The sequence below is a fragment of the Hypanus sabinus genome, chromosome 2 (assembly GCF_030144855.1).
Source record: "Hypanus sabinus isolate sHypSab1 chromosome 2, sHypSab1.hap1, whole genome shotgun sequence".
NCBI classification, from domain to species: domain Eukaryota; kingdom Metazoa; phylum Chordata; class Chondrichthyes; order Myliobatiformes; family Dasyatidae; genus Hypanus; species Hypanus sabinus.
Genome location: NC_082707.1, coordinates 194180682 through 194195636, shown reverse-complemented (window position 1 = coordinate 194195636; position 14955 = coordinate 194180682). Strand labels below are relative to the sequence as shown.

At 35.6% G+C, this 14955-nt stretch overlaps 1 protein-coding gene across 2 annotated transcripts in view; it reads left to right on the top strand.

The window, feature by feature from the left end:
• Nucleotides 1–14955, top strand: part of LOC132389583 (latent-transforming growth factor beta-binding protein 2-like) — a 408009-nt gene that overhangs the window by 288934 nt on the left and 104120 nt on the right. Inside the window, exons 21-26 of one of the 2 annotated variants that reach the window (XM_059962068.1) lie at nucleotides 433–558; nucleotides 654–779; nucleotides 879–1004; nucleotides 8013–8138; nucleotides 11542–11670; nucleotides 12312–12374. In XM_059962068.1, the coding sequence (XP_059818051.1) occupies nucleotides 433–558; nucleotides 654–779; nucleotides 879–1004; nucleotides 8013–8138; nucleotides 11542–11670; nucleotides 12312–12374 (696 nt within the window). The remainder of the gene's footprint in view (nucleotides 1–432; nucleotides 559–653; nucleotides 780–878; nucleotides 1005–8012; nucleotides 8139–11541; nucleotides 11671–12311; nucleotides 12375–14955) is intronic. The other variant, XM_059962075.1, reaches the window with a different exon arrangement.

Here is a 14955-nt window from a genome sequence, read left to right as displayed (position 1 = left end):
AAAATGCTATGAACATTTTCATCAGATTATTATCACTGTCACTGGTGAATCAGTTAGGACGAAAATGCCTTTTAATCATGTAACATTATAGAAGAAGAAAGTAAATATAGATAGGAAAACTGATAATATCCTGTGGAAATAAATTCTCACTTCTTCTTCATGTTTATCTATATCTGTAGCTAAGTTGTTAACTAGGAATCTAGGATACTCACCTGAGCATGATTTATATGAAATGTGCCCCAATTGAGTTTGCACTTAGTTGAATACTGATAAAAGTGCCCATAGATCAAACACCCTGATGTTCATTTTGATCTTTGAACTGCACATTTACACAATTAACTACTCTATTTGTATTTGATCCTACACTGAATTGTCCATGCTTCAAGTAACAGTCTGCTAAAACTTGAACATAGTTACTATATTTCTCTGCAGATATTGATGAATGTTTATCCCATGATACTTGTTTGAATGGACTTTGTACAAATACTGAAGGATCCTATATTTGCTCAGATTGCAATCCTGGATACAGAATATCAGATAACAGACTGGCATGTGAAGGTAGGTATAATGGAGACATGGTGTGGAAATTGAAAACATAAACATGATGTTTCTGTGGTTTGAAATAATGGAATTTATTGTACTTTACGCTGTAGATATTGATGAATGTTTATCTCATGGTGTTTGTTTGAATGGACTTTGCACAAATACTGAGGGATCCTATACTTGCACAAACTGCAGTCCTGGATACAGAATATCAGAAAACAGACAGGCGTGTGAAGGTAGGTATAATGAAGGTATGTTCTAGAAATTGACTGCAATAAACCAGAACATATCTGGTATTTGAAATAATGAAATTTACTTTGTACTTTATGCTATAGACATCGATGAATGTATATCCCCTGATGTTTGTTCTAATGGATTTTGCATGAACATCGAGGGATCCTACATATGTTCAATCTGCAGTACTGGATACAGACCATCAGAAGACAGACGGACATGTGAAGGTAAGTATGGAGGTACAACATACAAGCTAACTGCAATAAAGCGTGATGATTCTGTCTGTAATTCCACTGGTTGGTGATATTTCCATCTCTTGTCTTTAAATTAGATTATATTAAAATATCACAAACAAGAGAATATCTCCAGATGCAGGAAATCTGAGCAATACACACAAAATGCTGGAGGAACTCAGCAGGCCAAGCAGCATTTAGGAAACGAGTACAGTTGACGTTTTGGATCGAAACTCTTCGGCAGGACTATAGGCCAGTTAGTCTGGCCTCGGTGGCTGGCAAGATGTTGGAGTTGATTATTAAGGTTTAGCTTTCTGGATACTTGGAGGCACATGATAAAATAGGCTGTAGTCAGCATGGTTTTTTCAAGGGAAAATCTTGCCTCAAAAATCTGTTGGAATTCTTTCTAGAAATAACAAGCAGGATAGACAAAGGAGAATCAGTTGATGTTGCGTTCTTCAATTTTCAGAAGACCTTTGACAAGGTACCACACATATGAGGTTGCTTAACAAGTTATGAGCCCATGGTATTATAGGAAAGATTCTGGCATGGATAAAACAGTGGCCAATGGGCAAGAGGCAAAGTGTGGGAATAAAGGGAGCTGTTTCTGCCTGGCTGCCAGAGACTAATGGTGTTCTACAGAGGTCTGTGTTGGGGGCGATTCTTTTGTGTTATACGTCAGTGACTTGAATGATGGAATTGATAGCTTTGTTGCAAAATTTGCAGACAGTATGAAGGTAGGCAGAGGAAAAGATTGTTTTCAGGAAGTAGGCTACAGAAAGAAACAGATTAGGACAATGGGCAAAGAAATGGCAGGTGGGATACAGTGTCAGGAAGTGTATGGTCATGCACTTTGGTAAAAGAAATGCAAGAGTCAACTATTTTCTAAAAGGAGAGAAAATACAAACAGCTGATGTGCAAAGGGACTTGGGAATGCTTGTGCAAGATTCCCTAATTTGCTGGTTGAGTCTGTGGTGAGGAAGGCAAATGCAATATTAGCATTCATTTCAGAAGGACTAGAATATAATAGCAAAAGTTATGTTAAAAATTTATAAAGCATCAGTGAGGTCTCACTTGAAGTATTGTGAGAAGTTTAGGGCCCCTTATCTCAGAAAGGATGTGCTGAAACTGGAGACGGTTCAAAAGAAGTTCACAAAAATGATTCCAGGATTGAATAACTTGTCATATGAAGAGCATTTGATGGCTCTAGGCCTGTATTCACTAGAATTCAAAAGAATGAGGGGTAACCTCATTGTAACCTATCAAATGGCAAAAGGCCTGATAGAGTGGATATGGAGAGAATGTTTCCTATGGTGGGAGAGTCTAAGACCAGAGGACCCAGCCTCAGAATAGAGGTGCGTTCTTTTAGAACAGAGATGTGGAGGAATTTCTCCAGCTAGAGTGTGGTGGACCTGTGGAATACTTTGCCACAGACAGCTGTGGAATCCAAGTCTTTATGTATATTTAAAGCAGAAGTTGATAGATTCTTGATTGGTCGGGGCATGAAGGAATACAGGGAGAAGACACGAGATTGGGGCTGAGAGGAAAGTTGGATCAGCCATGATGAAATTCTGGAACAGACTCGATGGACCAAATGGCCTAATTCTGCTCCTATATCTTACGGTGTTGTGGAGTATAAGAAATGCAAGAGAACAAAATAAAAAGAAAGAAAGTAGTTTGGTAGTGTGGAGGAGCAGAGGGATCTCGGGGTACATGTCCACGGATCTCTGAAAGTTGCCTCACAGGTAGATAGGGTAGTTAAGAAAGCTTATGGGGTGTTAACTTTCATAAGTCGAGGGATAGAGTTTAAGAGACACAATGTAATGATGCAGCTCTATAAAACTCTAGTTAGACCACACTTGGAGTACTGTGTCCAGTTCTGGTCACCTCACTATAGGAAGGATGTGGAAGCATTGGAAAAGGTACAGAGGAGATTTACCAGAATGCTGCCTGGTTTAGAGAGTATGGATTATGATCAGAGATTAAGGGAGGTAGGGCTTTACTCTTTGGAGAGAAGGAGGATGAGAGGAGACATGATAGAGGTGTACAAGATATTAATAGACAGAGTGGACAGCCAGCGCCTCTTCCCCGGGGCACCACTGCTCAGTACAAGAGGACATGGCTTTAAGGTAAGGGAAGGGAATATCAAGGGGGATATTAGAGGAAGGTTTTTCACTCAGAGAGTGGTTGGTGCGTGGAATGCAATGCCTGAGTCAGTGGTGGAGGTGGACACACCACTGAAGTTTAAGAGACTACTAAACAAGTATATGGAGGAATTTAAGGTGGGGGGTTATATGTGAGGCAGGGTTTGAGGGTCAGCACAACATTGTGGGCTGAAGGGCCTGCAATGTGCTGTACTATTCTATGTTCTATGTTTTAAATCAGGATGGCTAAAAGGCATGAGGTTGTCTTAGCAGACAAGTGAAGGAAAACCCTGAAGAATTCTAAAGGTATTTTAAGATCAAAGGATTGCAAGGGACAAAATTACTGCACTGGAAGATCAGAATGGTAACCGTGCGTGGAGCCAAAACTGATGGGGGAGATGTTAACTGGATTTTCTCAGGAGATGGACACAGAGTCAAGAGAAATGAGGTAAAGCAGCATAGAGTACATGGATCCTTTATACATTACAGAGAAGGAGGTTTTAGCTGTCTTGACGAAAATTAGGGGGATAATCCACAGGACTTGATGAAGTGTTCCTTCAGACCCTGTGGGAGGCAAGTACAGAAGTTGTATTGGCCCTAGCAGAGGTATTTAAATCATCCTTAGCGACAGGCCTGCTGAAGGGTTTTGGCCCAAAATGTCGACTCTACTTGTTTCCTAGATGCTGCCTGGCCTGCTGAGTTCCTCCAGCATTTTGTGTGTGTTGCTTATATTAAAATATGTTCAAATTCATTCTGCTTAAATACCAATGATCTTAAACACAAAAGTTCAAATCGAAATATTTAGGTGATTTCTCATATCATTGTATTGGATAGCCATACCTTGGTTTATAATTTAAATCAGTTACATTAAAAGTACAAGATCAAATTTAATATTTCATCAGAGTACATTCAGAGAAAGTTTAAATTATTTATATTTTTGCTGTTTATTTTAGTAATAAATTTATTTTCTGGTTTCAGCATAAGCACATTTTTGAGAATATTAGAAAATGATATAGACATACAAAGTATTTCATAAACTGCAGTTGGCTAGATTTTGCAATTTTAGGATATTGAATATTTCCCCAAATTAAGGTTGAACACAAAATGTGTAACATTGGATTAACATGGCTAAAATTCAAATATAACATAGTCAAAGTCAATGGAAATGATAATAAGATTCAGTGTAAGTTAGTTAAATTTGTAGACAAAGGATAGAAATATCTTCCCTTCACTATCGTCCCATTTTATGACACAATGGATATCTAGAATCTTTTTTAGAAAACAACTTCCCACTAGGGAAAAGATATTTAATCAACTTCAGAGATAATTAGAAAATTTCTGTGTATCCTTTTTTCCAAATATTACTAACAAGCATGTGTTCTTTAGTCAATTACTTACATCATATATCAGTCTAAATATTTACTTTCCATGCTCTTAAAATTCCATGATTCCGCAGTTCTATTTTAGATTCTAAATAATAAAAATATCCAGCCAGTTTTCTGAGTTAATTTATTCATACACTTCAGTTGTAAGTTTACACAGATTTATTAGGTTATATAAATAAAAAGAATAATAAATATAGTGTTAGTGAATTTAAAGATGCCGATCGCCTTAAGTGGACAATTTTGAATACAGTTCTTATTTTAGACCTCCAAGAAGCTTCTTGATACATTAGCATTCTTTATCTATTAACAATGCTTCTAACTAAAGTATAGGGAAATGAGAAAAACAATGATAAATATGTGAAAAATACACAAAGCACAGGTGGAAGTCTTCAGTCAAGTGATAAACGTAAACCAGGAGCCAATTCTCTGCTGGTTGACTGTTGATATGGTTTCTTGCACACCAGAAAGACAGGAAATAGTTTGTAGACAGTGACCCAGATTAATGTTGGAATGGAGAATCCATCTGTTAGAGTCAGGTGGTCAGGCAGTGATCCAACTCTAACATTAAGCGGAAGCCCCAGAATTCTGAAGACAAAGTAAAGGGACAGAAACTTCAGTCCTTGAACTATTTACTTGACCTTTGTGTTCAAGGAATAATACACTGTGTTAACAATTGAAAACATTGGAATATGAGACTCATGTATGAACAGACTTACTTATGTATAACACTTTATATAAAATAAATGCTATTTCCATTAGTCAGCAAGTCAACAACTATAGGCCAAAGTAAATAAGAAGATATTACTGTATAGGGGGTGACACAGTAGTGTTAGTGGTTAGTTGATCACATTACAGCATCGGTCAGTGATCAATGATTGCGGTTCAATTCCTGTTGCTGTCTGTAAGCAGTTTGTAACTTCTCCACATGACCATACGGTTTTCCTCTGGGTGTTCTAGTTTCCTCCCATTCTCTAAAGACATACAGTTAGGGTTGATGAATTGTGGACGTACTATGTTGGTGCTAGAAGCGTGGTGACGCTTGCAAGCTGCCTAGCACAATCCTCATTGATTTGATTTGACACAAACGATGCATTTTGCTATATGTTTCAATGTATATGTGACAAATAAAGCTCATTTTTTAATCTCAAATCATTCAAGAACTAAACGTTATTTTTCCTGTAACCCTTAACTCCTATAATCCAAAGGTTTGTCCATCTCAGCCTTAAATGACACCGTTTCTGCAGATGTTTGGAGTAAACATTTCAGAGTATTCCCTGTGAGAAAATAATTTCCTCCCTGACCATTTTAAGTAGGAAGATTTCTATTCTCAAACCATATCCCCAGTTATAGATTTCCCCATAAGAGTCAAATCCATCTCGGAATCAAATCCATCAAGCTTCCTCAGATTCTTCTTTATTTCAATGAAATCACTCCTCACTTTCCTAAGCATCATTAACTAAGCACAGACTCCTCATTCCTTTTTCATAACATAATCCTTTCATTACAGATGTCAATATACTAAACTTCCTTTGAATTGTCACTAGTACAACTATATACCCCACAAAATAAAATCAAAACTTTATACAGTATTTCAGTCTTTGATACACATTTGGAAATGTCATCAAAACAAAGTTGGGGATGGGAAGAAACAGTGCCATATCTAATTACTTTCTATGAGAAATGGTCCAATTTTCAGAAAGAAAGGATGTTATATATTTTATATAAAAGAAATGAAGGAATAAGCAAAAGGGCAGAGAGAATGGGATAGCTCTTTCTAACTCATTAGTGAAATGATTTGTTCTTTTCATGGAAAAGAAATAGTTAACCAAAGAAAATAAATTACTGTTATGGAAAATAAGTTTTAAGAAAAGGTGAAGATGGCTTCTTTAACAGAAGAGACTTTGCTTGACATGTTTATTTCTAGTTAATTTGATTGCATGTAGTATGTGATTTTTTTAAAGAAGTAATGCCAGTGTGCCAGCTTACACAATTCTATGGAAACTTCTTTACATTTTACAGCTCCTACATTATCTGAAAAATAGTAACATTAATAAAAAATTGATATACAGTACTAAAAGTCTTTTAAGTGGTTGTAATTTTAATGATATTAAATCTAACTATATAAAAATATTGTTGGGCTTTATTCTGCCATCTGTTTTTGTTAGAACTGAAGGAGATCAAAATCTGTGCAGTTATTTATTATTTTGTAGATTCTAAATGATATGTTTCAAACCAGTAGACCTTAAAATGTTAATGTCAACAGATTAATATTTTAGAGGGAAATATTTTGCAGTACTGAAAATCAAATTTAACCAATATATAGCTTGCCAGAAAAACTTTTAAAAATATCTGGCAAATTCTTTAATGTCTATATTGTAATGTAAACCAGACGGCAGAAATAATATTTCCATCTGACTTAGCAGTCCTAAGGTACTTGTTGAAAATACAAGGACGGTGACAAGCATTTTAGGGATGTTAATGAATAAAATCTTCAAATATATTGTAACACCAATAATGCAGGCTTTATTGCCACCACAGGAATGTTTGTGATTTTTTATAGCACAGAAGAGGCAGTTACTACCATCAGGCTTCAGTTAAGCCTGAAAGTTCTCTGGCATCCTTCCCCTGGATATAACCCTGTTTTGCTGATTTATGGAGCAAGGATGGTCTTTGATAGTTACATAACACAAAAGTGTGAGCAAGACAATAATGAGAAAACAAGCACTAGTACAATTCAGAAAATAATGTAAATAAAGTGGCACTTCCTATAATGTATTATTGGTTGCCACAGCTCTGATGAATAGTGATTTTAAAAGGCTACGAGAAAGTTTCATATTTAAACCTGCTTTAATGTGTTTGACACCAATACATTCACCTTTTTCTGCCTTATTCTCAGAATCAAAATTACTGCTGCATTGAATGAGGCCATTTGGGTAATCAAGAATATATCAGCTAAACACAAGTGCAATTTATTTAGTTCCTCTTCCCCAATCTCCTTTTTAGCCCTGGAACTTTTTTTCATCATGCTTATCAAAAAGATAACCACATATACCAAAGAATACACTACAGACTTAAAAGTATTTTTTAAATCTTTGATGTCTGGTATTTTCATGTTTTCTTTTTCTTTCTCTGTTGTGCTTTTTAAAGAGCCAATCAAATGTAAACAGACTTGAACAATGGAATCATAGAAGATTTGTGATGCAAAAGGAGGACTCTACACCCATCAGGTCCATGCTCATTGAGCAAGAGCAGCAGAGTAAACAGGATTTTCAAAAATATTACCAGTTAAGGTGTAAGATGCAGGGTGACTGAAAAAAAAACGCCAAAATGCTAGAGGATTAGAGAAGGCGGTGAATCAAAAAGGATGAAGAGAAATATAGCAAGAAAGATCCTAGTACTCCAACATTGTTATGTTGTGCAAATTTTCTGCACTGTTCAAGTTTTCTGATCTCACTATCAATGTTCTTCTACAGACATTAATGAGTGTTTGAATAAGGACATCTGTGGTCCAAATGGGGAGTGCGTGAACAATGAAGGGTCCTATTTCTGCCAGTGTGAAAGTGGTTTTTCCAGTAGTCCTGAAGGTACAAGTTGTCAAGGTAAGATATTATCAGGATAGACCTATGTTTCTTTGTGTCGATATATGAAGACACCTTGTTAATAAATTGGAAAAATTTAGTAACATTTAGTAGAATTTCCTTATACTGCAGAAAACACTTTTTCAATTGTCTTCATGATTTTTCATTTTTTCAGAAGATAATTGAATGTGTGGTATGATGTTCCCAAAATACCTCTGTATGAAACTAAGCTATAGTTAATATGGAGCAACGAAAATGAGATTTCCTTTGATTGCAAGAAGCTGGTACATTTATTGTATGATAATAAAACCAAAGAGATCATACAACATAGACACATTTTGCTCATCAAATTTGCTCTACCATTCCATCATGGCTGATTTATTATCCCACCCAGCTCCATTCTCCTTCCTTCTTCCCCGTAACCTTTGACACCTTTATAAATCAAGAACCTATCAACTTCCACTTTAAATATCCCAGTAACTAAGCCTCCACAGCCTTCAATGGCAATGAAATCCACATTTTTACTACCCTGATGCTAATCAAATGAAAATTAAAAAAAAACAGTACAATAACAGCAAAATTTATTTTTCTTTTCTAGGTCGTAAGTAGTAAATTTTAATTGATCTTTATTAAAAGTTCTTTGAAACCATTTTTTTAAAATTAATTCTAATAAGTTAGCACATGAAATCCAAAGCAATGATGCATGGTCAAGATTGCTCTAAACAAGACCCTAATAATGATGATGATCAAATACAGTATTAACCATTTAGTGTAGTTTTATGTGTATTTCTGACTAATATCATTATGTATGCAATATTAAAAATAAGATAACATTCTAAATCTAGTTATGTATGACTCTGGAAAATTACTTAGGACAAAGGGTTTGGGATCATAATGTCAAGTAGTAGATAAACTCCAGCTGTTGACTAAAGACAAACCTTCAAATATTTTGAGCTAGGTTTTGTTGTATAGAAATAAATTGCTAAAAATATATATCATAAGATAAATTGAGAATGTGCTAATAGTATTGCAATGTTGTTATTACTATGGAGAGCATACTCTCCTAGAAAATCATTCCAGATCACAAACATTCACTATGAATGGAAAGCAAACATTTGCAGAAGGTTACAATGCTCTGGATTTTACACAATTGAAATTCTTAAAGGATGAATTTAATTTTAATAGGAGGTAGACAATAGACTTCTCAATATATAACTGGTAATATTTTCTCTTCCATTCTAATGTCAGTTAAATGGAATGTTTAAAACGGTGGCTATTCAGATATTGAATTTTACTGCAACTAATTCTGGGAAATTAGAAAGCAATATTTCAATAAATATTGTGAATATTAAATAAACAATATCTTACTGACATGAGATCAAAGCAGAATATTAAATATCTACCGATATATCTGCCAGTGGAAGTGATGGATGTAGGTTCAATTTCAACATTTAAGAGGAGTCTGGATGAGTACATGAATGGGAAGAGTATGGAGAGCTATGGTCCCGGTGCAAGTTGATTGAACTAGGCAGAGTAATAGTTCAATATTGACTAGATGGGCCAAAGAGCCTGTTTCTTTGATGTAATGCTCTATATCGTTATTTGAATAGATCCCATTTTGTAAATTCATTTCAAATCAAATTAAGAAGACAATGTAAATGCTTCTTTTGAAATTAATGAAATGAATAATGGCACTGTAAAGTAGAAAGAGTTAATTAAAATGTTATTCTCAATAATATTGCATTCTGAGAACTATGTTCTAAACAGTTTGTTTGAAATTGAAATATATTTTTCAACAAGGGAAACATCAAACAAACATGAGGGTCAGTGTGCTGAGCTTGATACGGAAAACAGGTATTGGATTATTGGATTTTACTATTAGATTACATAAAAACATAGGAACATATAAAGGAACAAGAGTAAACAAGTGGTCCCTCAGGCCTACTCTGCCATTCATTATGATTGTGGCAGATCCAGTCATTTCCTGTCAAGCTGATTCCAAATATTCACTTTCTGATTAGCCTCCTAAAAATGTTGCATGTTTCATCTGATTCTTCTAAACACCTCTGAGTTTATGCGCAGTCTACTAAATCCCTCTCCACAGCCCGATTACAACTCTCTCCACCATCCTGAGGATCGACCTGGTGAACTTTCAATACATTTTGTTGAAATTATATTCTTCCCTGTGTAGGAGAACCAGACCAATATTCCAAGTGAAATCTTAGCCTGGATGTATAGGTTATTTCCAAATATGGCAAAACTCCAATAATTTGCTATCCAACAATTTGATAGTCCCAAAGCTTTGGCATGTGGGTCACTGGGTACTGATTCTCATCCCTTCTTGAACCAGAACCTTGGACTTGTTCTTTGTTTAAAAAAACACACACAGGGTCTTATTTACTCTTTACATATTGGAGCCCCAACTCATTCACATCTGAGGTCCATGATCCCATGTTCTATTACCCTCACTAGGGCCCATTTCACACACTTCCTTTGGTCCTTGTACCACACTCCCTTTAAACTCAAGTGGATTTGTTGCCCACACTTTTTTGAAATTTCCTGCAGGCTTGTTTCCAATGCTCCTTTTAATCCTACCTAGTTCAATGAAAACTTTATTATTATACTTTGTAACACACATAAAAAAATAAAAGTGCATTGGTGTATAATATTTAGTTGTCTAGACAATCTGTAGTTATGTCCCAGCTAAGATGTAAACATTTGGGGTGTACAGTATTTTTATTTGTGTCATCAATTCGTTGCTGTGCAGCTGGAATTGGACACAGCTGGACATTTAAGAGACTACTAGACAGGTATATGGAGGAATTTAAGGTGGGGGGTTATATGGGAGCCAGGGTTTAAGGGTCGGCACAACATTGTGGGCCGAAGGGCCTGTAATGTGCTGTACTATTCTATGTTCTAATTCCTCAATTGAGATGTCACCTTCAGTTTTAGTTTTTTTTAAATATTTTTCTCAACTCTGACTCTAAGTGCAGATGTAATTTTATTTTTTGTGTACTTAGACATACTCTAGTTATCATCATCTATTCTGTATCATTGTTAGCTGGGGTGAGGTGCTGGTAATGGATGTTGTAGCTTTATTTTTGAATATTGAAGTTTGTACCTTTATTAAAGAAAGGGGGCAAAAAAATGAGTGGAAGCTACAAGCTAAGTCTAACATCTGTCGAAGGTAAGCTATAGTGTCTTTGACTATGATTACCTTTGCGTATTTGCTGATCCTTTCACTGTAACTCACCATAGTTTCACCTTTCCAAAACCACTCCCTCACCTATTTAGTTTAAAGCAGTTAATAGTAGGCTTGTTATATGTAATGAACCATTTCAATTTAGTCAATTTTGAAGGCATTTTCCCTTATTTTGGCTTCTGAACTCCTGTACTGTTACACCTACTGCATTATACTCCACAGATATTAATGAATGCTTGACTAAGGACATTTGTGGTCCCAATGGAGAATGTATAAACAATGAAGGAGGTTCTTATTACTGCCTTTGTGCTCAGGGCTATATCACCACTCCTGATGGAACAGGCTGTGAAGGTAAGACATATGTCGGTGCCTGGTACTAAAATGCCTACTAAATGTAATATACATGATTCATAAACTAACTGAATACTAAACAAGTTTTTTGGCTGTTCTGATAATCAAGAAGAGGGAAAGGTGGAGGAGCAGTGCTAGGTGATACTGGCTAGGTGTATTTGACATCTTAGAAGCCAAATATTCCATCTCCTCTGTTGTCACCCTATTGATAAGGATGTGGGTAGTGCAGCAATGAGAAATAGTTTGGCTTAGACGATTAAGGCAAAATTAATTTTTGATTGAGAAGAGTTTCACGGTAGTAGTCAGAAATGAAATTAATGAGGGATCATCAAGTGAAGCTTTGTAGACGGAGCTGAAAAATAAGAAGAGGATGGTCACCTTGCTGGGGTTCTACTATAGGCCCAAAAGAGTCAACACGAATTAGAGGAACAAAAATTCAGGGAGATTGTGGAGAGCTGTAAGACTAATAGGGTTGTCACATTTGGGGATTTAAACTATCTTAACATTGACTGGGACTGCTATAGTGTTAAGAACTTATCAGTATTTTCAGGAAATTTTCCTCAAGCAATATATAGAGGGACCAAGCAACGTATTTCATATCACTTAATTCAGTGATAATGCATTTGATTCTGCCCTACCAGGTGTCATGTACCTCGTGACCAGGTTACCGAACCAGCAGAAATGGAATAATACATTGGAGTCTGGTATTACTGTAACTAAAAGTGTTTATTAGTAAGCTAAGTAATACAGTACTGTAAAAATGAAAAAAATATATAAAACAGGTTAACAATGATATATACAGAAGTGCGGAAATAGAAATCAAAACCAAGCTCTATCGAAGTCTAGGGGTAAATGAATAGTCTTATGATGGTGCAGAGTTCAGTTCAGTTTAGTTTAAGTCGAGGTAGTTGCTGTTGTACCGTTGCATAGAGAGAGAGAGAGAGAGAGAGAGGTATGCAGTTGCAGGGAAACCTTCCGTTGATGCATGGTCAAGATTGCTCTAAACAAGAACCTAATAATGATGATGATCAAATACAGTATTAACCATTTAGTGTAGTTTTATGTGTATTTCTGACTAATATCATTATGTATGCAATATTAAAAATGAGACAACATTCTAAATCTAGTTATGTATGACTCTGGAAAATTACTTAGGACAAAGGGTTTGGGATCATAATGTCAAGTAGTAGATAAATGCCAGCCGTTGACTAAAGACACACCTTCAAATATTTTGAGCTAGGTTTTGTTGTATAGAAATAAATTGCTAAAAATATATATCATAAATTGAGAATGTGCTAATAGTATTGCAATGTTGTTATTACTATGGAGAGCATACTCTCCTAGAAAATCATTCCAGATCACAAACATTCACTATGAATGGAAAGCAAACATTTGCAGAAGATTACAATGCTCTGGATTTTACACAATTTAAATTCTCAAAGGCTGAATTTAACTTTAATAGGAGGTAGACAATAGACTTCTCATTATATAACTGGTAATATTTTCTCTTCCATTCTAATAAGTCAGTTAAATGGAATGTTTAAAATGGTGGCTATTCAGATATTGAATTTTACCGCACCTAATTCTGGGAAATTAGAAAGCAATATTTCAATAAATATTGTGAATATTGAATAAACAATATCTTACTGACATGAGATCAAAGCAGAATATTAAATATATACCGATATATCTGCCAGTGGAAGTGATGGATGTAGGTTCAATTTCAACATTTAAGAGGAGTCTGGATGAGTACATGAATGGGAAGAGTATGGAGAGCTATGGTCCCGGTGCAAGTTGATTGAACTAGGCAGAGTAATAGTTCAATATTGACTAGATGGGCCAAAGAGGCTGTTTCTTTGATGTAATGCTCTATATCGTTATTTGAATAGATCCCATTTTGTAAATTCATTTCAAATCAAATTAAGAAGACAAAAAATGTAAATGCTTCTTTTGAAATTAATGAAATGAATAATGGCACTGTAAAGTAGAAAGAGTTAATTAAAATGTTATTCTCAATAATATTGCATTCTGAGAACTATGTTCGAAACAGTTTGTTTGAAATTGAAATATATTTTTCAACATGGGAATCATCAAACAAACATGAGGTTCAGTGTGCTGAGCTTGATACGGAAAACAGGTATTGGATTATTGGATTTTACTATTAGATTACATAAAAACATAGGAACATATAAAGGAACAAGAGTAAACAAGTGGTCCCTCAGGCCTACTCTGCCATTCATTATGATTGTGGCAGATCCAGTCATTTCCTGTCAAGCTGATTCCAAATATTCACTTTCTGATTAGCCTCCTAAAAATGTTGCATGTTTCATCTGATTCTTCTAAACACCTCTGAGTTTATGCGCAGTCTACTAAATCCCTCTCCACAGCCTGACTACAACTCTCTCCATCATCCTGAGGATCGACCTGGTGAACTTTCAATACATTTTGTTGAAATTATATTCTTCCCTGTGTAGGAGAACCAGACCAATATTCCAAGTGAAATCTTAAGCCTGGATGTATAGGTTATTTCCAAATATGGCAAAACTCCAATAATTTGCTATCCAACAATTTGATAATCCCAAAGCTTTGGCATGTGGGTCACTGGGTACTGATTCTCATCCCTTCTTGAACCAGAACCTTGGATTTGTTCTTTGTTAAAAAAAACACACACACAGGGTCTTATTTACTCTTTACATATTGGAGCCCCACTCCCAAACTCATTTTCACATCTGAGGTCCGTGATCCCATGTTCTATTCCCCTCACTAGGGCCCATTTCACACACTTCCTTTGGTCCTTGTACCACACTCCCTTTAAACTCAAGTGGATTTGTTGCCCACACTTTTTTGAAATTTCCTACAGGCTTGTTTCCAATGCTCCTTTTAATCCTACCCAGTTCAATGAAAACTTTATTATTATACTTTGTAACACACATAAAAAAATAAAAGTGCATTGGTGTGTAATATTCAGTTGTCTAGACAATCTGTAGTTATGTCCCAGCTAAGATGTAAACATTTGGGGTGTACAGTATTTTTATTTGTGTCATCAATTCGTTGCTGTGCAGCTGGAATTGGACACAGCTGGACATTTAAGAGACTACTAGACAGGTATATGGAGGAATTTAAGGTGGGGGGTTATATGGGAGCCAGGGTTTAAGGGTTGGCACAACATTGTGGGCCGAAGGGCCTGTAATGTGCTGTACTATTCTATGTTCTAATTCCTCAATTGAAATGTCACCTTCAGTTTTAGTTTTTTTTAAATATTTTTCTCAACTCTGACTCTAAGTG